At 48.6% G+C, this 21231-nt stretch overlaps 1 protein-coding gene across 3 annotated transcripts in view; it reads right to left on the reverse strand.

The window, feature by feature from the left end:
- Nucleotides 1-12369, reverse strand: part of RASAL1 (RAS protein activator like 1) — a 44999-nt gene extending 32630 nt beyond the window's left edge. For 2 of the 3 annotated variants that reach the window (XM_078154326.1, XM_020978048.2), the window contains exons 1-5: nucleotides 11958-12369; nucleotides 3980-4036; nucleotides 2911-3024; nucleotides 1933-1997; nucleotides 1336-1465 (exon numbers count right to left, since the gene is read on the reverse strand). In XM_078154326.1, coding sequence (XP_078010452.1) covers nucleotides 1336-1465; nucleotides 1933-1997; nucleotides 2911-3024; nucleotides 3980-4036; nucleotides 11958-12022 — 431 coding nt within the window. In that variant the 5' untranslated portion in view covers nucleotides 12023-12369. The remainder of the gene's footprint in view (nucleotides 1-1335; nucleotides 1466-1932; nucleotides 1998-2910; nucleotides 3025-3979; nucleotides 4037-11957) is intronic. The other variant, XM_020978047.2, reaches the window with a different exon arrangement.
- Nucleotides 12370-21231: the final 8862 nt, after the last annotated feature.

The raw sequence follows: 21231 nt of genomic DNA on the forward strand, positions 1-21231 counted from the left end.
TCTCCCATTCATGGCAGGAGCCTCCTCAAGGGGATGTCATTTTCTAGAAGTGACACAGCAGATTCAGCCTTGCCAGAGGGCCAGCTACATCTCAGGTGCTCTTCCTGGTTCTCTTGACCTGATTAGCTCACCAGAGAACCTGGGCTAAGCAGAGCATACCCATAGACTAGAATGTAGAATTCGCCAAAAGGCCTGGGCTTTCTTTGACAATTTTGCAGCAACCCTCTTCAGATCACTGCCCCACCTAGAGACTACAGACTCCTTGAGAGGTAACATTGGGTGTGGGAAGGCGCATGAGGCATGAGGTCAAAAGATCTTAGTTCAAATCCTGGCTCTCCAGTGGCCAGCTGAATGACCCTTGAGTGAATCACTTCCAACTGTGGGACTCAATTTCTTCATCTTTAAAATGAAAGTTATCCCTAAGGTCCCTCCCACCTCTGACATTCCATGTTCTAAAATCCCTCCTAGCTCTGACATCCCATGTTCTAATTCGCTTAGACATTCCACGTCCTAAAGTCCCTCCCAGCTCTGACATTCCATATTCTAAGGTCTCTCTTAGCTCTGACATTCCAGGTTTGAAGTCCCCCTCCCCCGGTTCTAGATTCCTATGACCCTATGAAAAGATTCTTCTACCACAGGATGGTATATCAGATGGCATACAAAGACACTGGAGAGCTGCCTAGGGCACTCATGCCAAGGTCCCATGAGCCTTGAGGGGCAAAGCAGAGGCTCTTGGCAGCCAACAGCTTCCCCTCCTCCATGCTACAATCTGTCACGCACAGGTCACCTTATTATACTGCAGAGAGAACAGAGACTTCTAGGGTGGGGGTGAAAGGGAACGATCCCAAGGGGAAGAGGGGCTGGCTTCTCTGTCCCAATTCCCAAATGAAAAAAGGGAGGAGGAAGAGAGGGAGGGAGGGAGGGAGGGGAGGAAGGAGAAAGGGTGGAAAGCAGGATGGCCTTGAGTTGGAGATAGTTGGGGAAGAGACAGCTGGTCTACCCGGCTGTTTCCAAGAGTGGCCACAACTGATTCACGATGCTAGGCTGGGGATGAGTCAGAGAAAGACAGCACTTGCAAGGCCCCCTCCCAGGCTGGCACGAGACCATGCTGCCTCCTCTGCACCAGCCGCCCACTCATTAGCCCCCACTTCCAACTGCCCATAACCTTTCCCAATCTCAAAGTGCCTCAACAGAAGCAGCTGGGGAAGACAAATTTCACCAGGAAGCCTCCAATGCTACGGCCCGCTCACGCACCCAACCTCCCTCTTTCTCACTACATCCACTTTATCCCCCAGAGACAAGGAGGCTCCCCACCCCTCACATCAGGGACCATACCGAGCCTCAATGATGTGGCAGCGGAGCCGGGGTCCCTGGGCTTCCCCCAGTAGCTTCACATCCAGGTGGATCTCCCCTTGCACTTCCTCATCTGGGTCCACGTGGCTCAGATTGAGCCAGCTGTCAATCCCTGGCATCAGAAAAGGTCAGAACGAACACCATCGCCCAGCTGGACGCTAATGTATCTTTCTCCGTGGCACCTAAGGAGCTCAACATGCTAACCATTCTCTGTTTTAACACCCCTCTCAGATCTGATAATCTATGCTTTCAAGCCCCTGCTAGCCCTGACATTCTAAGACCCCTGCTGGCTCTGACATTCTATGTTCTAAGCCCTTCCCAAGGTTCTAAAACCCTTCTTGCCTCTGACATTCTGTGTTCTAAGAGCCCTCCCAACATTCTAAGACCCTTCTAGGCTCTGACATTCTTTGTTCTAAGAGCCCTCCCAAGGTTCTAAGACCCTTCTTGCCTCTGACATTCTACGTTCTAAGTGCCCTCCCAAGGTTCTAAGACCCTTCTTGCCTCTGACATTCTATGTTCTAAGAGCCCTCTGGGCCCTTGGCTCCATTCCCCATATCTGCGACAAGTTCCCATCCTCACCTCGGGGGCTTGCTGCTGCAATGGTCTCCTTGCTCAGTGAGATCTTGCCAATGATGTCATCATGTCTGCAGGGAACATGGTGAGGGATACTTGCAGTGAGAGTCCTCCAGGGAGCAGGGAAGAACAGGGCAACAAACCTGCTCATTCTAAATCCTTGTCTGTGAGGCCAAGGGGACAATGGAGTCTTGGACCCCTCTTTGGGGAGGATTTAATCATACTTGCTGGGGTCACTTTGCTTGGGCACTGCCCATCTAGAACTCCGAGGGGTCACTCTGCCATCTCTTGGCCTGTTGGAATGGCTGGTCCTTCCCACCAAAGGAGGATCATAGGAGATAAAACTGGAAGAGACCTCATAAAGTCCAACCCCATCACTTCACAGATGAGGAAACGGGTTCAGTTTCCTAAAGGTACTAACTCTCACCATAAGCAGAATGACAGAAGACAAGATGCTACTGGCTTGTTGTGTGATATTGATAAATCCCTTCCCTTCTACTGGCTTCAGTTTCCTTCCTTCTCTGTGAAATAATGCAGTGGGACTAGATATTCTCTTAGGCCCCTCCCAGCACTGACATTCTGTCTTCTAAGGCCCTCCCAGCTCTGACATTCCCTGTTCTAAGGGCCCTCCCAGCCCTGACATTCCCTGTTCTGAGGTCCCTCCCAGTCCTGACATTCCCTGTTCTGAGGCCCCTCCCAGCCCTGACATTCTCTGTCCTGAGGCCCCTCCCAGCCCTGACATTCCTGTTCTAAGGGCCTTTCTAGCTCTGACATGCCATATTCTGAAGGCCTTCCTGGCTATACTCTCAGATGCCTTCCTACTTTAATGCTCTGCCATCTATTATTCTGAGAGCCAAACAGGGCTTTGCCCAAGGAGAAGGGTGATTATCCTCAGGCTCCTGCCAAGCCCGCTTGCTGTTGGATAGTGACAGGTTCATCAAGTAGTCCTTGGCCCTGCCTGAGACCACCCCACAGGGGCCTCACCCAATGGTGTCTTCATCCAGAACATAGAAGGCCAAATGATGGAAGTCCAGCGGCAGGTGCAGGGTGTACTCTTCTCCCCAGAATGGATTCAGGTTTCTCCACACAGTTGCTGTCCTTGAGGGTGAAAGAGAGGAGCTGGACACCCAAGCAGGGGCCCCCAAACACACACACACACACACACACCCCTAGCGTGGGCAGAGCTGAGGGTGGGGAAGCAAGGAACCGGATCAGCCTGGGAATTAGGAGATGACACAGGGTGGGGTAACAGGCAGGAGCCCTGGCAGCTGGTGAGTCAGCACTGGGAGGAGGTCAGAGGGATTGGAAAGGTACGGAGTCACGGGGATGGGTGATATGGAGATTGGGTCAAACCCTTCGCACCCTGCTCCCACCAAAGCCACATCCAGGAGTTCCCCAAAGAATCAAGATATGCCCCATGTGGGGCTCATGGGCTCTAAATCTAGAAGGGACCCAGAAGCTACTAGTTTAACCCCTTCGTTTTACCGCAGAGGAAACTGAGGCCCAGAAGGGGAAATGATCTTAGTTAAGGTCACAAGAGTTGTTGTTTAGTCATGTTTGACTCTTCATGAACCCATTTAGGTTTTTGTGGCAGAGATACAAGAGTAGTTTGCCATTTCCTTCTCCAGCTCATTTTATAGATGAGGAAACTGAGGTAAATTGGGTTAAGTGACTTGCCCAGGGTCACAGAGCTACTAAGGTAGGAAGGTAGGAAGTGGTAATACTACAGTTTCAACCCAGACAATTGGACTCTAAGATTTGCTAGCAATAGAACCCAAGAACCCAAGAATCCCTGCCTCAAGTAACTCTTTAAGGCTTAATGGCTTTAAACACCAGGTTCTAGTACTTAACATAGGGCTTTTCATCTATATAAAAAGGCACTTAATAAAAAGAAAATGAATGAATTTCAGAGTGAGTTGCCATTTGCCTAGAAAGGCCACAAGTGTAGGTCAATAACCTCAGAGGACAGAGAGGCATGCCCAATGCCCGGGGCAGGGCAGCCCCCCGACCCACCCTTACAGAGCTTTGGCTGGGCACCTTCCAACATACTTACCTGGCTACCACCTCATGGTCCACCTTGACTATGCAGTAGGGGTCACTGTTGCCGGACCTGTGGAAAGAGCACCTCATGGTTAATAGATGCCAAAACTTTGATTTTTGTTTACAGTCGGACGCTCCTTAGAGACCCTCACATACAGTGGGCAGTCTCCCATCCCCGAGACTTTGCACTGGCTGATCCTGTCCGTGCTAAGAACAAACCACCTCTTTTCAACTCCTCACTCCTTTCAACAGGATGGATGAAAGAATGAAGCAATGAAGCAATGAAGCAAAAAGCATTTATTAAATACTTAACACTGTGCTAATTGTTACAAATTTTTTATTTTATTTTTAATTTATGAACTAAAACAAGCATTTCCATAACATAATACAATTAAAAAGATGAGCACACATGAAATTGGAATTCTACTCTATACAACCCGCTATTCCTTCTAAATATATAATAAAGTTATCATGTAAAATCCATTTTTCCTTTTTTCTCTCTTTTTCCTCTTTTTTCTTGTGCTAATTGTGAGTTAAGAATCATAGATAGCATCAGATGGAAAGGAGCTCATCCATCATGTGGTCTCACCCTCTTATTTTACAAGCAGCAAGGCGGTGCAGTGGATAGAATACCAGGGGTGGAGTCAGGAAGACCTGAGTTCAAATCCTTCAGATACTTAATAGCTGTGGGCAGGTCGCTTAACCTCTATCTGCCTCAGTTTCCTTAGCTGTAAAATGGGGATAATTATTGCACTTACCTTCCAGGGTAGTTTTAAGAATTAAATGAGGGAATAATCTCATAAAATACCTAGCACATAGTAGGTACTATAAAAATGTTAGCTATTTTATTGATGAGCAAACTGGGGACCAGAGAGGTTGATTGATTTGCCCAGGGACACACAGAAAGTACAAAGCTGACTTACGATTCAATCCCAAGTCATAAGATTGTAGACCTAGCTCTGGAAGGGACCACAGAGGCCGCCTAGTTGAACCCCTTCATTTTAAAGATGTACAAACAAAGGCCCAGAAAAGTGAAATGATGTGCCCAAGGTCTCTCACACAGGTAGCTCAGTGGCAAAGCCAGCTCTCTGTCATCCAGGGACCAGATTAGCTAAGGCTGGCTGAAGGGATGACTTTTTCAACCATGACAAGTGTTGAACAGTATCTCCCCCACAGAAGGGCTACTGCCTGGGGCATAGTGGACAGAACACTGGCAGAGTGCAGTCAGGAAGGCATGGGTTCAAAACCTACCTCTGACACTGCGTGAGCCAGGCTAAGTCACGGAATTTCAAAGTTGGAAGGGACCTACCCAAGCCTGAAAAAGAATGCCCCTTCCCACTTAACCTTCCCAACTCTCAGTTTCCTCATCTATTCAAGTATTTATTAAGCCCACCATTACTCCAGGTCCTGGGAATAGAGACAAAAATAAAACAATCCTTTACCCTTGAGAATCATACATACTGGAGGAAAAACAACATGTTCACAGATAAATAAATACAAGCTATATGGAATGTAATGGGCGGGACTGACTTAGTAAGTGGTGGGAGGGGAGGTCATCAGGAAAGGACTGATGGGTAAGAGATGGCCCTCCACTCTTTGGGATGAATTCCTTTGGCCTAAGCATTATCCTCCCCTTGTAAGCTTCTTCTGGGGAGGGGAACCTATAAAGACATTTTGTAAGTCAGATGTTGAGGAAAGACTCTAGGTGTTCCTGATCCTGCCCCTCAAGCTGGCCCATAACTGCATTTTATTACAATTAGACCCAGCACCAACTGACCAGCCCTTGGGAGTGGGGAGGAAAGAGGAGAAAGGCCATAGTCAAATAGGTGCCCTAGTGGCCCAAGGGACCCTACGATCTTCTGAAGGAGCTGAGGACTTGGCCCATCAGGAAAGAACAAATATGATTGGGACAAATCCAAGGCTGGGGCAGCTAGGTGGTACAGTAGATAGCCACCAAGTCGGGAAGTCAGGAGGACCTGAGTTCAAATCCAGCCTTAGACATGTGCTAGCTGTGTGACCCTGGCAAAGTCACTTAACCCTATTTCCCTCAGTTTCCTTGTCTGTAAAATGAGTTGGAGAAGGAAATGGCAAACCACCCCAGCATCTTTGCCAAGAAAACCTCAAAGAGGGTCACAAAGAGTTGGACATGACCAAAATGACTGAATGATGAACAAAGTCAAGGTTGTTGGGTTTGGTTTATTTTGGAGAGGGGAGGGGAAACAGGAGGACAAGTGATGCTAAGTGGGTCACCCAGGAACAATCTGGGAGCTGGTGACTTCAGCCTTCTCCACCTCGTTCTCGAGCCTTCTGCACTCTGACCTGCCCGATGTCAGATCCTGACCGCTCTTCTAACGCCGCCTCCACATCCCATTGCTTGGTCTGGTTCCCTGTCCCATTCCCTTAGCTGAGGGGCTGGAGGGCTTGCTTAGCGCCCCACTGGGACACTTACTGGGCGACCCTGAGGGAGTCACTTCCTTCTCTGAGTTTCAGGGTCCTCATCAGGAAGATGGAGACACAACGTGGTGACCTGGGTAGAGGATCAGCCTGGGAGGCAGGAAAACCCGGATTCAGGTTCCACCTCTAACACAGACCGGCTACATGACCCTGGGTGAGTGACTTAATCACTCGTCAGCTCTCTAAGAATGTAAACGTCAGAACAGGCATTGACTTACACTGTCAGAACCAGTGCCTCACTGGAAGCATCACTGCCCACCAAGGGAAGCACGGGACTCATTAAAAAAAAAAATTGGGGAATAATACCTGCATGCCCTACCCTCATGGGACCGTGAAGACCGAAAGGCCTTGTAAATCCTGAGCCATACTGATAGCTAGCCTTCATATCGCACTTTAAGGTTTTCTCATGTCAACAACCCTGGGAATGGGGGCTATTATTCTCCCCATTTTACAAATGAGGAAACTGAGGCTCAGGAAAGTGAAGTGACTTGTTCAAAGTCACCCAAGTAGGAATCAATCAAAAACTGATTATGGTTCAACTTTGTATCAAGCACTGGCAGTACTAAATCAGAGGCGGAATTTGAACTCAGGTCCTCCGACTCCAGAATGAATGTGTACCACAATGGTAAGTGGCACAGTGTCTAGAGTGCTGGTCCTGGAGTCGGGAAGACCTGAGTTCAAATCTGGGTTCAGATACTTTTTTTATTTTTTATTTTTTAATTTGTAGGCAACTGGGGTTAAATGACTTCCCCAGGGTCACACAGCTAGTAAGTGTCAAGTGTTTGGTCTGAGGCCGGATTTGAACTCAGGTCCTCCTGACTTCAGGGCCGGTGTTCTATCCACAGCACCACCCACCTGCCCCTCAGATACTTTCTAGCTGTGTGACCTTGGGCAAGTCACTTAACCTTAGGGATTTCGACTAGACAGCCTCTAAGGATCCTTCCAGTTCTGGATCGATGATCCTCTGAGTAATTACCATTACTATCCCCCATCTCTTCAACTAAGCCCCATTTTATTCAATGTCTGTGGGACCTATGCATTCATATTGGCACATTGGATTGGAAATCCCCTCCTGACTTATAGCCTCCCTTTCATTGAATGAACAGTTTTTCTCCCTTCTGCCTCAGCATTTCAATCAGTCAGTTGGGGGAGGGCTGAGACTGGGCTGGAGATACCATAAGCAAAAGTGCTTTCCCAGGTGCCCTTGTATTGACCTCCCAACATTCTGCCCTTTGAATGCCTCTCTGGGAAGGCTGCCCCCCCCCCCAGTCAACTCTTCACCTTCAAGTCTGCTGACGTGAGGAAGGGTCCTTATCAAGCTCCCATCACATAGGGGTGGTCTGATGTCACTCAAGGAAAGTGCCTACTCCACAGGATGTGATCTGCCCTGAGCCTGGCCTCTTAGCTTTTCCCACAGGGATGGGGCCTGGGCCCTCCTGCTCTCTATTTGTGGGAAAGGCAACTACAACCTACTCCCTCCCACTTTTCTCATGTGAAGTAAGGATATCTGACATCGATTGGTGGGTCTTTCTTCAGAGACCTCTGGATCAATCCTGGACCAAACTCCTTTCAAAGCTGCCTTTCAGAGCTGGAAACTTTTAGAATAGGAAGGCAGCTATATTCACCCAGGACATCCTAGTGCTGAAAGAATCAGCAGTCCACCTGGCTTTGATAGCCCATCTTGTACCTCAGTTTCCCCATCTGTAGATGGCGGCAGCTAGGTAGCATAGTGGATAGAGCACTGAGTTTGGAGTCAGAAAGACTCTTCTTCCTCAGCTCAAATCACACTCTGACACTTCCTAGCTGTGTAACTCTGGGCAAGTAACTTAATCCTATTTGCCTCAGTTTCCTCATTTATATAATGAACTAGAGAGGAAAATGGCAAACTCATGCCAGTATCTCTGCCAACAAAATCCCAAATGGGGTCACCAAGAGTTTGACATGACTGAAACAACTGAACAAATAGTGGTGGAAAAGGAAAGATTCTCCCTGAGATACCTCCCATCAGCAAAGTCCTTGGAGACCCACAGAATTCTTTCTTCCTCTAGATGATGCTTCCAAGATGAGGAACAGGTTCAGGTGCAAGTTTAAGGTAAGGGGAAAGTAGGGGAAGAGGCTTGTCATTCTTGGCTCAGAACTGGGGAAACTGAGGCAGTGAAAGAGAGTCTGCCTGAAGCAGACAACAGTCACAATTCAGAATGAGGTCATATCAGCTTCTTGTCCTTAGTCCAGCCCAAAATTCCCTTTGGAAGGGGACACTCTGCCCCAAAACCTACCTCATGACTTCAAGCTTGGAGAAAAATGAAGGAGTCCTTTAAAAAACCCTACAATATCAGAGCTTAACGATCATGTAGTCCAACCTTCTTATTTACAGAAGGGGAAACTAAAGCTCAGAGAGGGGACTTGAACGAAGTCCCATAGAAGATTTCAGGGTCCCAGATCTAGAGCTGGAAGGGACCTCAGTAGTCCAACTCCACCCCCCTCCCCCCTTTTACAGACGAGGAGCTGAGACCCAAGGGATCTAAACGATTTGCCCAAAGTCACACAAATGTTGCAAGCATAAAAGGCAGGATTTGAACCCAGACTCTGATGCCAGAGCCAGGAATCTCCTCAGTACTAGAACCCAGAGGTCCTGACTTCCACACCAGTGCTTCTCTTCTTTTCAAAATTCTGCCCAGGAAGAAAGGGGATATTAGGTGCCCAGACCAATTTCCAAGCAGCCAAAGAAGTAGGCATTTGAATCAAAAGAAGTGGCTTTGGTGCTTTGAGACAAAGAAGTTGGGGCTTGAGTCAAATGTGGCTTCTGAGGTCAGCCCCAGAACTTGGGGGACCACTCCCTTCCCCGCCCCACCAAGGGGAAGTTTCCAATATATGGGACTAAACTGGATCTATGAGAAAGGATGGCATTTCCCTGCCAAGAAAGCGTGGGTAGAACAGGATTAGGACACAAGGTTCTGGGAGAAGCCGAACTCCCCAATTCGCTCCACCTGCCTAGAAAAGTCCAGGGGCTCTCCCCCATCCTGGTGGCTCTGTTTGCAGCTTCCTTGTTAAATTCCTAAATCAAAGCACCTAGGGAAAAGAACCAGAGCCAAAGCTAGATACCCTGACGAATTTCACACACACACACACACACACACACACACACACACACACACACACACACACCCCAACTCCACCCCAGCAATGTGGGTAGTGACGTCTCCTGGCACCAACTCTTCGGTGGACAAGACTGTGAGTGAGCAAGAAGACATATCTGGGCACTCCAGGGCAGGGCAGGTTCTCCAACATGCCAACATGTTAACCTTTCCATGCCTCAGTTTCCCCAACATGAGAGAGGGTTAAGAGATCACAGCTATGACATGCTTAATATTAAAATCTGGAATTTACACTTCGCTTTGTACATTTCAAACAGCTTTTTGCATCCATTATCTCCCTGGAGTCTCATAACAACCCTGTGAGCCAGGTACTGCTGATACTATTACCCCCAGTTCGCAGATAAGTGCCTCAAACCACCTTTGCAGACTTATTACTCTCCCTTCTGCAATCCAGCCAAACTGACCTGCTCTCCGCTCCTCTAATACAACACTACATTTCCCATTTCTGTGGTTTTAGACGGGCCATCCCACATACCTGGAATGCTCTGCCTCCTTGCCTCTTCCTCATAAAGCGCTCTCTTCTCTTAAGGCACAACTCAAGCCTCAGCTTCTTCGTGCCACCCTTCCCAATCCCTCCAATGGCAGGTGCCTGCCCTCCCTTCCAAACTATCTTGTAACTAACTGCTTTCAACTTATCTGTACTTACTCCCCTAATATTCACGCTACATACTGATCTGCCATCTTGTCAGAGGGTTAACTCTTTGAGAGCAAATACCATTTCCTTCTTTGTCTTTGTATGTTGTTGTTCAGTCAAACTTGTCTTGACCCCATTTGGGGTTTTCTTAGTGGAGACATTGAAATGGTTTGCCATTTCTTACTCCAGCTCATTTTACAGCTGAGGAAACTGAGGCATCCAGGGAGAAGTGACTTGCCCCGAGTCACAAAGCTAGTATGTGTCTGAGGATAGATTTGAACTGAGGAAGATGAGTCTTTCTGACTCCAAAACCAGCACTCTGTCCACTTCACCACATAGCTGCCTTTTCCTTGTATCCCTAGTGCTTAATAAATGCTTGTTGATTTGACTGATTGAGATGGCTCACCCAAGGTTAGAGTTGAGATACAAACATAGGTCTCTCTTGATTCTAAGTCCAATGTTCATTCCATTGCACAGGGAACCCAGGTTTCTCTTGATTCCAAGCATATTGTTACGGTTGCTCCAAAATGGAGATCTGTCCATGCCCCCAACCATTGAGGAAATACCCCCAGTGACTTCAAAGGGATTCTCAGCCTGCCTACTTCTGTCTCCAATCTCCTCCACGGGGCATCCATCCCCAGGTGCAGAATCACAGGCAGAGTCCCTTTCCTGATAAAGCCAAGCCCTATGGGGAAGGGGGTGGAGACTGTGTTCCACATTTGTGCTGACCCAATGCCTCTGAAAAGGGGCCATATCATAGGAGCAAGGAGTATAGAAGCTCTAGAGCCAAGGGTCTCTTGCTGTAATCAGACCACACCAGGCATGGACCAATCGATGACCCACCTCCTCCCACAACACCTGAAGCCAAGGTGAACAGATGTACCCTGGAGTCCTGAGGCCTAGGCTAAGAAAGGAACAGGATGAAAGGCTACTTGTTCCTTCTTCCCAAAATAGGCTTAACTTGGCTGAGAACCTTGGGAGAGGGTGAGATTTGCCTATGGCTGAGGACAGAACCCCCACCCCTCATCAGTATAAACTTGACCTGCCAGTATAGGGTGGGGACTAGGGATGACAACTAACTTAACCTAGGGCCATCGGGGGAGCACGGGGATAAGAGCTCCCTGTCAAAGGGAGCTCACCCCAAGATTCTAAGGCACAGAAGAGGATGCCCACATGCCCACAACCTCTCATCTCCCTTCCAAGAGCCATCCCCCATCTGCCAATGCCCCAGGCAGGTTGAAACTGAACTCCCAAAGGGGATCTATTCTGCACCACTGTTCTACGCTCCCCCCCCCCCAAGCCCTGTGGGAAAGCTTCAGCTCAAACTTCACAACTCCCTCCCCCAGGACTGTCTGGGGAGAGATGCCCTAATTTTAAGACGGCCTAGAATGAGAAGCCATCTGCCTGGACCGGCTGGGAGAACGCAGGAGGGAAAAAAAGAGGAGAGGTGGGGAGACAATGATAAGGTCTGGGGAGGTCAAAGCTGGCACGACCCATTCCCCCAAACTTCTGGGAGAGTAGACAGGCTCTGCAGGGGCAAGGGTAGGGCTGTGCTTGGGAAAGGTTGCTTTTCTCCAGGGTTTCCCACCTAGATTGAGGACGGGGAGTACTAGGCGTCGCCAGTGCCCAGCACAGTGTCAGACACATAATAGGCGCGTATGAAATGCTTGACTGATTTCATGCCCCCAAAAAGAACCGGGGAGGAGGAGCAGAAAGAAATGGGGTGGCCGGGGAGAAGGGAGACTCACACGTCTTTGGCTGGCAGGTCCCGGCCCTCCACCACGCGAAAATTCAGAGAGATGTTCCGAGCCATAGTCTAACTTTGCGCTGGGGGTGCGGCTGGAGGCCGGGAAGCAGAGGCAGGGGGCTGGTTGTCCCAGGGCCGCCGCCGTCGCGGCTGCTACATGTCCAGAGAGCTGAGCCTCAGTGTGCGGGGGTGGGGAGGAGGGGGAGCAGATGGCTGCGGAGCTGAGATGGGGAGCAAGGGTGTGCGCGGGCCTCCCGCAGGAGCGAGGGGCAGGGGTGGAGCGGTCCTAGGGTGGGGTGGGGGGAGAAACCAAAGGCTGCCTCGGCTCTACAGGTGGCTCGGGAGGGTGGCAGTGAGCAAAGGAGGAGGCATCGGCAGCCAGCGCCGCGCTCCCGGAGCACCTCCCTCGGCCCGCCCCCCGCGCCCCACCCGGGCCAGCTGGAGCACAGAACGGGCGGGCTTGGTACGGGGCAGGAGGGGGAGAGCGGAGGAGGGGGCGGGCTCTCGAAATCTCTCCACACCCCTCCCCCGTGGCAACCCCCCCCACCTCCTCACGTACGCCCCCTGCCGACTGCCCGCGAGATCTGCCCCGCTCCCCCCGTCGGGGTCGGTCCCTAGAACTTCTCCCCACTCTGGGGAGCAAATCTAGCCTGGGATCGAGGGACGCAACTCTGGGCCGAGATGGGAAAGGATACCCCTGGAATTAGGGGTGCTGCGCTGATTGGGACGTAGGAGAAGCATTAGCTCTGGCTGGAGACTGGGAGACTGGGAAACTGGGATTCACCTTCTGTATCCAGAAAGGGGAGAGGGCTGAGGGGAGGAGAAGGTGGGAGTGGGCTGGTCTAGGACAGGGGTATAAACGAGGGTGGTGAAGGCTGTTTAGCTCTGGTCGGAGGTTGGGGAGTGGGGAGGAAGCAGCGGTGGTGTGGAATGGGAAAAGGTATCTCCCTTTTTCCAGCTCCGGTTTGGAACTGGGGCTGCGGCGCCAGTCTGAGGTGTGGGAAGACGTTTAGCCCTGACTAGAGACTTGGGTACAACTCTAGTCAATCTGTCCAGGTTGGGGGGGGAGGGGAAGAACTCAGTTCTGACCCGGGGAAAGGGCAGGGGAGGGAGAACTGATTTAGTATAGAGATGTAATGAGGGGTGGTTAGAAAGGTTTAACTCTGGTTGGGAACTGGAGGGTGGGAAGGAAGCCGTTGTGGTCAGTATGGGTTAAGGGTAGGGACCGAGGCTTAGCTCTAGTCCGAGACTGAGGGGTGCGGGGTGGGGGGAAAAGCGGCTGTGGTTGGGAATGGGGTCCAGCTCTGCTTTGGGATTGGCATGGGATGGGGTGGGGCGCAGCTCTGGCCAAGGATTAATGGGGGTTCCGCTGGGGCCTGGGATTGGGAAAGAGGCAGTTCTGCTCCAGGACTAGAAGGGAGGTTCAGCTCTGATCTGGACTGACCGCGCTCGCTTCTGGCCCCGGGTCTGAGGGTCGCTCAATTCAGGTCCCGGGTTAGCAGGAGGCTCAACTGTTCTGCCCCGGGATTGAGGGAGAGGCTAGCCTGGGACTAGCCAGATGGCTCTGTTCTGGGTTTAGGGGATGAAGCCCGGGCCAGGAAAGACCTGAAGTTTGCCATGGCTCCTGGGGGCTAGAATGCATAGGAAATTAAGAACTGAGGTAGAATGAAGAAAGAATTTGCCCTCATCCCTCCCAGGCCACAATATAGCGACTAGAGGCAGATTGATTGGATAGTAAAACCAGTCTCCTCCCCTGCCACCCGTTCCATTTAATCCCTCTCTTTACCCCTAGTTTCCCCGGTGCCAGGAGCCTCTCCACCCACCCCCTCGAGGCTGACCAGCCAACTGAGTTCTTGGGTAAAGTTCTCCGGTTGGCCAGAGTGGGCACTGTGGAGTCACCGCTGCCCTGGGGGAGGAAGGGACCTCATGCTCCAGCTTCCAGATCTCCAAGCAAGCTTAGGAGACTGCTGGGAGGGAGGGCCCCGGACTGCTACAAAATAAGGAGCCTCTTGCTCCGTGCCAGTTCCCCATCCTCTCTCCCATCCCCCAGTGGTTCCTAATTTAACCCAAATGTATGCCAGATGATGCAGTCTTCTCACACTCTCTGGAAGAAACTGGAAGGAAGGGGGGAATCAGAGGGGGGAAAGGGATTGAGAAAGAGGCTTCTTCGGGCCACCACGGACAAGGGAGACTCCTGAGCTTCCCCCCAAAACCAAGAACTGCAAAATCTCCTTAAGGGCCCTTAAAATTTGGGAATGGCCAAGCTCCATGCCCTGCCCCAAGCATCTCCAAATCTGTGGGGATGGAGTGGGGGAAGGGGGATGACCTAAATGACCTCCCACTCTTTGAAGCTCCTAGGATTGTTCCCCAAAAGGGCCAGGCTCCTGCATGGAGGGACAAAGGAGATCTTCTGAACTCTGTGGAGGTCAGACAGAGCATTGGACTGGATGTCTGGGCACCCTGAGCCCTATTCCCAACACCAGTGCTGGCCTGTAATTCCTACCCCCATTCTACCTGCAATTCCTGTTTTCCCTGTCCAGAAAATGGAGCTGAGACAGGTTTCCCTAAACAGAAACCGAGAATGGGGATATTCATACCTTAGAAAAAACTAATCAATACCCCCCTCAAGGGGAGAGGGAAGGGGAGAGAAAGGGCACGAAGTGGTGGCATATGGACCCACCCTGGAGGAGCTGTGACTTGTCCTCCTTGGATTCCCCTGCAGTGGTCTCCCCTCCCCCTCACCACACCCCCACAGTCACACACATCAGATGGCTCAAGTCTGCCAGCTCGCTAAGGGAAGGATAGCAACAGGGCCTCAGAAAAGAAAGGCTCTGGTGACAGTGCAACCAGCCAAGGTGCTCCCTTCATCTGCCCAGGCCTAGGATGTGAAGAAGCCCTGGCCACCATCCCTCCATGGGGCATGAGCCACAGTCCCCTGCCCACTCAATGCAGCCCCAAACCTTCTGGAGCTGAGGATAGAACTATGAAGCCAAAACCTTGAGCAAGTATGGATTCCAGAGAAAGCCCAACACATTTTTAAAAGCTCCCCCAACCTTCCCCCTACTCCCAGTATTTTTCATTCACTCATCTAACATCAAAGATCAGGGAAATCTCTTGGCAAATAATAGGGATGACAGAGCTGGAAAGGATCTCAGAGACCATATAGTGATGCAGTGGATAGAAGCCTGGAGTCAGGAAGACTCATCTTCCTGAGCTCAAATCTGGCCTCAGACATCAGCTGTGTGACCCCGGGCAAGTCATTTAACCCTGTTTGCCTCAGGTAAAATGAGTGGAGAAGGAAATGGCAAACTGCTCCAGTATCTTTGCCAAGAAAACCCCAAATGACGTCACAAAGAGTCAGACATGACTAAAAAATGACTGAACAACAACAAAGACCACAGAGTCATGACATGAAGGCAATAGATTGTCAAGGGATATAAACCGGTCTCAGAGGAAGAAATTCAAGCTTTCAATGAACATATGAAAAAAGATCTCAAATCACTAATAATAAGAGAAATTCCAATTAAAACAAAAAATGCAAATGCTGAGTTTCTACCTCACACACATCAGACTGGCAAATAAAACAAAAGAGGAAAACAACATGTGTCTAAGGGAATGTGGGAGGATAGGCATGCTAACGCACTATTGATGGAGCTATGAAGTGGTCCAACTGTCCTAGAAAGTGATTTGGAACCATACCCCAAAAAGCGTTAAACTGCATACACTTTGGCATTAAAACACCGCCCTAGACATATGCCACACGTACTCTGGGGCTACTCTCCCAACTCCAACTCCATGGGCAGGGCAAGTCCCCAGATCAAGACTACTTCTTGTCTTCTCAGAGTCTAGGGGTACTCTGAGGGTCTGATGGTTGTCTTCCTAATGCTATAACTCACAGGTCCCCATCGGTGTGTCCCCCCTCCATGATTATCAATTTGTATCAGTCAACCATTCTTAACTAGCCTTCTAGAAAGGGATATTTTACTGAAGTGGGACATCACCCCTGGTTGCTGGAAGTCTTTTTCTCTTTCCTGGGGTACTGAGGAGGTTCTGCTCGGGTATATTGTAGCTTTTCTGTTGCGCCTTGAATCTGACTTTCCTCATCCCATCCAGCCTATTCTTCACCCTTCATGTAGACATTACCAACAGCTGCTGCTGTCTCTGGGATGCTGCTAGGATGATTATGATTCTTTTGGGTCTTTTTTTTTTGTGTGGGAAAAAAGTTTCCTTACATATGATCTATGCTGCTCATTGAGTATTCCTTTTTGGGGGAGACCTTGGACAGGAGCTATACCTAAGCTTGAAGTGACTTCCTGGGACTCCAACATGGAGCTTTTGGAGCCAACGTGTATTATTAGAAAAGAACTTGGCCTGTCTCTTAGGAGCTAGACTTCTCCAGGACTGAAGCTTCTCTGGATCTAGAGCAGGGGTGGGGAACCTGAGGCTTTGGGGCCACATGTGGCCCTCTAGACCCTCAAGTATGGCCCTTTGACATAATCCAAACTTCACAGAACAAATCTTTTTATTAGTTAATATTTATTTTTATAATAATTAAAATTTATTAATAAAAAGATTCCATTTGAATTCCATCAAGGAGCCACATTTGAGGACCTAGAAGGCCACTTGTGGCCTCACAGCCACAGGTTCCCCATCCCCTGTCTAGAGCTAAGGCCCCTTTAGTGCGATAAGGCCAGCACCCCAGCCCCCAAGGACCCAGCAGGATCTGTTGTTACTTACACTGTTCTGCTAGGGAAGATGGAGACAGGAATACTAAAATATGATAAAATTTATGGCTTCAAGCAGGATTAAACAGCTGGATTCAAAGGGTCACCTCTCAGAGCAGTGGTTCTCACACTTTTTTTAATCATAGTGCAGTATTTATCATTCTTTGCTGTAAGGAATCTAGGCACATTGCAAGAGAGTCAGAGACCCACACATTCCCATGCCGTTGCAAGTATAAACTCCATATAATTTGTGGCACATTTAGCAAAACTTAACAGCACACTAATGCACTTTGGCATAACCTTTAAGAACCACTGAGTTAATGGTTCAATGCCAACTTGACAGGAGGTCTCCAGTGGAGTGCCCCAGGGATCAGTGTTCAGCTCAGTGCTATGTAACATCAAGCAAAGGTGGGATGGGCACCTGTCAGGTATGTTAGAGTGAGGATTCCTTTCACATATGGGCTGGACCATCTTACAGATTCAGTGGTTCTCTGAAGGCTCAGAGTTGGAATGACTTGGTCTAAGGTTGCAGAGCCAGTAAACATTGGAGGTGAGGTTCAGCTCTGGTCTTCTAAGACAAGGGCAACTAGCGTTGAACCTGATGATTTTAAGTCTACCTACCAGATTCTCTGGTGTCATCTCCTCTGCTATAACTAGCTATTTGGATAACCAAGGCAAGCACTCCAAATGTGCTCAAGGCAAAGTGAGGTATAAGGAGAGACTTCAGATAGCGGGACACAAGGAGGTGTGGGTCAAGAGAACTAACCCTAAGACAGCCTGTAGGAAGAGGATGGAGTCGTGGAAATGCCACCAGACTCCATTCCATTGAGAATGTCATCACCAAGCCACGACTAGGCTGGGGAGGAATTCACCTTAGATATGGCCGTAATGGGGGAAGAATCCACCATCTGGTAGCTTCCTATTTTAATTAATTATGCATGCTTAGTTGCTGTTCAGTTGTCTCAGTAGAGGCTGACTCTTCACGACCCCATTGGGGGTTTTCTTGGCAAAGGTACTGGAGTGGTTTGCCATTTCCTCCTCCAACTATTTGCATTAACCATGTCCCGAATTCAATTGTTTCAAACTGCTATAGGAGCTACACGTTCTGTTAGCGCCTTCGAAATCTCAGCTCCCTGGCACAATGCCATGACTACCCCCACCCTAGTGATGATTCTGTCTCTGATCCCTATAAACTCTCACTTCATTGTTATTTGTCCTTAAGCACAAGAGATCTTGTATCAGGAGTTTCATGTAATCACTGAAGGTTAGGGTTTCAGAGATAATCGGGAACTTAGAGACCAGCCCCAAAGAAGGGAAGGAGATTACGCCATAATCTAGTGAGTTAGTATCCAATTTAAGACTAGAACTCAGGAATCCTGACTCCCAGTCCTGGACTCTTTCCATGCCTTCATGGTTCTTCTAGCCAAGACATAGGATCATGGGTTTAGTGCCAGAAGAGACAGAGGTTACCTAGTCCACCCCCTCATTTTACATATAAGGAAACTGAGGCAAAGAGGAGGAAGTGACTTGCCCAAGATCATACAGCAAGTAAGTAGAAGAGTCTAGATTTAAACCCAGGTCATCTGAGACTCCAAATCCATCAAACTCGAACATAAGTTCCTCCAGGGCAAAGACTAGACCAAGGCTTCTCTGTGTCAGGTTTTCTTCTCTGTCCCCAGAACCAAGTGCAGTGCCCTGCATAGAACAGGAGCTTCAGAAATGTTTGTTGAATTAAATCCCACTATAATTCTCAGACAATCAATATACAATGGTCAATAGTCACTAAGCATTTATTAAGTTCTACTATGTGACAGACACTGTACTTTTCAAAGTTTGTAAAACACTTGACATGTATCATCTGTAAAATAGGGATTAAAATAGCACCTACCTCCCAGAGAGTCAAATAAGATAATATTTATAAAGTGTTTAGCATAGTGCCTAGCACCTAGTAGGTGCTATATAAATACTTATTCCATTCCCTTCCTCATTTCTGCCTGCCTCAATTTCCTCACCTGTAAAATGGCCATAATAAGTATATCCATTGGTTGTGAGGATCCCCCTCCTACCTTTCCAGTCTTCTTATACCTTACTTCTCAATATATCCTTCCAATCCAGAGACGATGGCCTTCTGGCTCTTCCACAAACAAGACACTCAGTCTCTCATCTCTGGGCATGCTGTCACCCAAGCCTGAAATGCTCTTCCTCCTCTATTCCCTGGCTTTTTTTTTTTTTGCAATGGTTAAGTGACTTGCCCAGAGTCCCACAGGTAGTAAGTGTTATGTGTTTGAGGCCAGATTTGAACTCAGGTCCTCCTGACTCCAGGGAAGGGGCTCTATCCATTGTGCCACCCAGCTGCCCCTCCCTGGCTTCTTTTAAGTCCCAACTAAAATCCCACCTCCTGTAAGAAGCCTTTCCCAACCCCTCTTAATTCCAGTGCCTTCCCTCTGTTAATGATTTCTTATTTATCCTGTCTATAGTTTGCTTTGTTTCAAGTCTTCTCCTCCATTTGATTGTATGCTCCTTGAGGACAGGGACTATCTTTTGCTTCTTTTTATATCCCCAGCACTTAGCACAGTCCCTGGCACATAGTAAGCACTTAACAAATATTTATTGAATTGAAATGAGGATCAAATGATTTAATATTTGTAAAGCCCTTAACACTTAAATACCCGGCACATAGTAGGTGCTACATAAATGCTTGCTTCCTTCCCCTTTCCTTTATCTCATGCCAGTCTCACAACTACCTTGTCAGATCACACAGAAGGTGGGACAGACCTCAGCATCCTTCTAGCCCAGGGGCTCTTTACCTGGCATCTGTGAACTTCTTTAAAATTTTTTCAAAACTATATTTCAATATAATGGCTTCCTTGGTCATTTTATGTCTTTTAATTTATTCATTGAATTAATTAGTTAATTCTATTCATTTAAATTCATTTAAAAAGAGTCTTCTGAGAAGGACACAACAAGGTTGAGAAGCCTCCCTGAACAAGAATCCCCTCTATGGTCTCCCTCCCCAACCAGCGATTTTCCAGCCTCTGCTTAAGGACCTCCAGGGAAGGGAAACCCACTAGTTTCAGGGGCAGCCCCAATTCCACTTTCAGATAACTCCAATTTTTCTTTGCATCAGGCCTAAACTAATCACCTTAAAATGTCCACAAAAGGCTCCTAACTCAGCCCTCGGGCCCCAAACGGATCAAATCTCTTCCATCTTCTGCCCAACAGCCCTTCAAGTACTTGAAGACGCCCATCACATCACTATCTTCTCTCTTCCAATCTAAACATTCTTAAGTCCTTCCAATAGTCAATCAATCAGGAAACAAGCATTTATTTATCATCTTCTGGAGGTGTTAGCTACTATGCAATCTACCCGACCTTGGCATAATCTCAGTGAATAGAGCACTAGACCTGGAGTCAGAAAGAGCTGAGATCAAATTCAGCCTCAAACACTTCCTGGCTGTGTGACCCCTGGGCAAATCATTTCACTGCTTCCTGCCTCAGTTTTCTCAACTGTGAAATGGGGGTCATAATAGCACCTACCTCATTGGGTCGTTGTGAGGATCAAACAGGATGATGTTTGTAAAAGCCCTGAGCACATAGTAGGTGTATATAAATGTTTGTTCCCCCTCTCTCTTTACAATCTTAATTGACCTCTTCTGGATGTTTTCAGGCTTATCAATGCCCCTTCCTAAAGTGTAGTTCCCAGAGGGGAACCCAGTACCAGGAACATGGTCTGACTAGAGCGGAGGAAGGAGGATCTATCACCCTCCTAGTCCTACATGACTCCATAAAGACAGCTTTGGGGACTGTCATATCACACTCCTGATTCACAGCCCATTAAAACCTCCAGATTAAAAAAAAATGGGCACCAAATTCCTTGGGCAAGCATTCATCTTCCCATTCTATGCCTCTCTTGTTCTAAATAATTGGAGGATTGTTGAATGAACTTCTCTCTGTGGTCACACCTGTAGCGTGTACTCTGGGCTCACTTTCCCAATCCCCACTGGAACATGCAGGTTAGGTGCCCAGAGTCTGGCTACTTCCTCTCCCTTCAGCATCCGAGGGGTACCCTTGAAGGGCTGGGAGATTGTCTAGTACTATGGTTCACAAGCCCCCATCTTATGTGTCCCCCTCATTATCAATTAATCAGTTAACTTTGATTAGCTTTTACAGAGGAATATTTACTGAGAAAACATAGCAAGACCCAAAGTGCACGCACATACACACACACATACACACACACACACAACCCTTCTAAACTGGGAGCACATGCTCTCCTCTACACATGGTGGTCCCTGGGGACAGCAGGCTCAAACTTAAACTGGTGGTTATAAAACATTTCCCCGACCAAGTCCACGTCTAGGTAGGGCATAGTTAATGTCCAAGTCTATCCCTTGTTAGACAGTGCAGTGGTTAGAGCACTGGGTTTTGGAATCAGATTCATTTTCCTGAGTTCAAATCTGGCCTTGGACACTCACTAGCTATGTGACCCTGGACAAGTCACTCAACCCTGTTTGTCTCAGTTCCTCATCTGTAAAATGAGCTGGAGAAGGA

The sequence above is a fragment of the Phascolarctos cinereus genome, unplaced genomic scaffold (assembly GCF_003287225.1).
Source record: "Phascolarctos cinereus isolate Bilbo 61053 unplaced genomic scaffold, phaCin_HiC Scaffold_4;HRSCAF=312, whole genome shotgun sequence".
Taxonomy (NCBI): Eukaryota; Metazoa; Chordata; class Mammalia; order Diprotodontia; family Phascolarctidae; genus Phascolarctos; species Phascolarctos cinereus.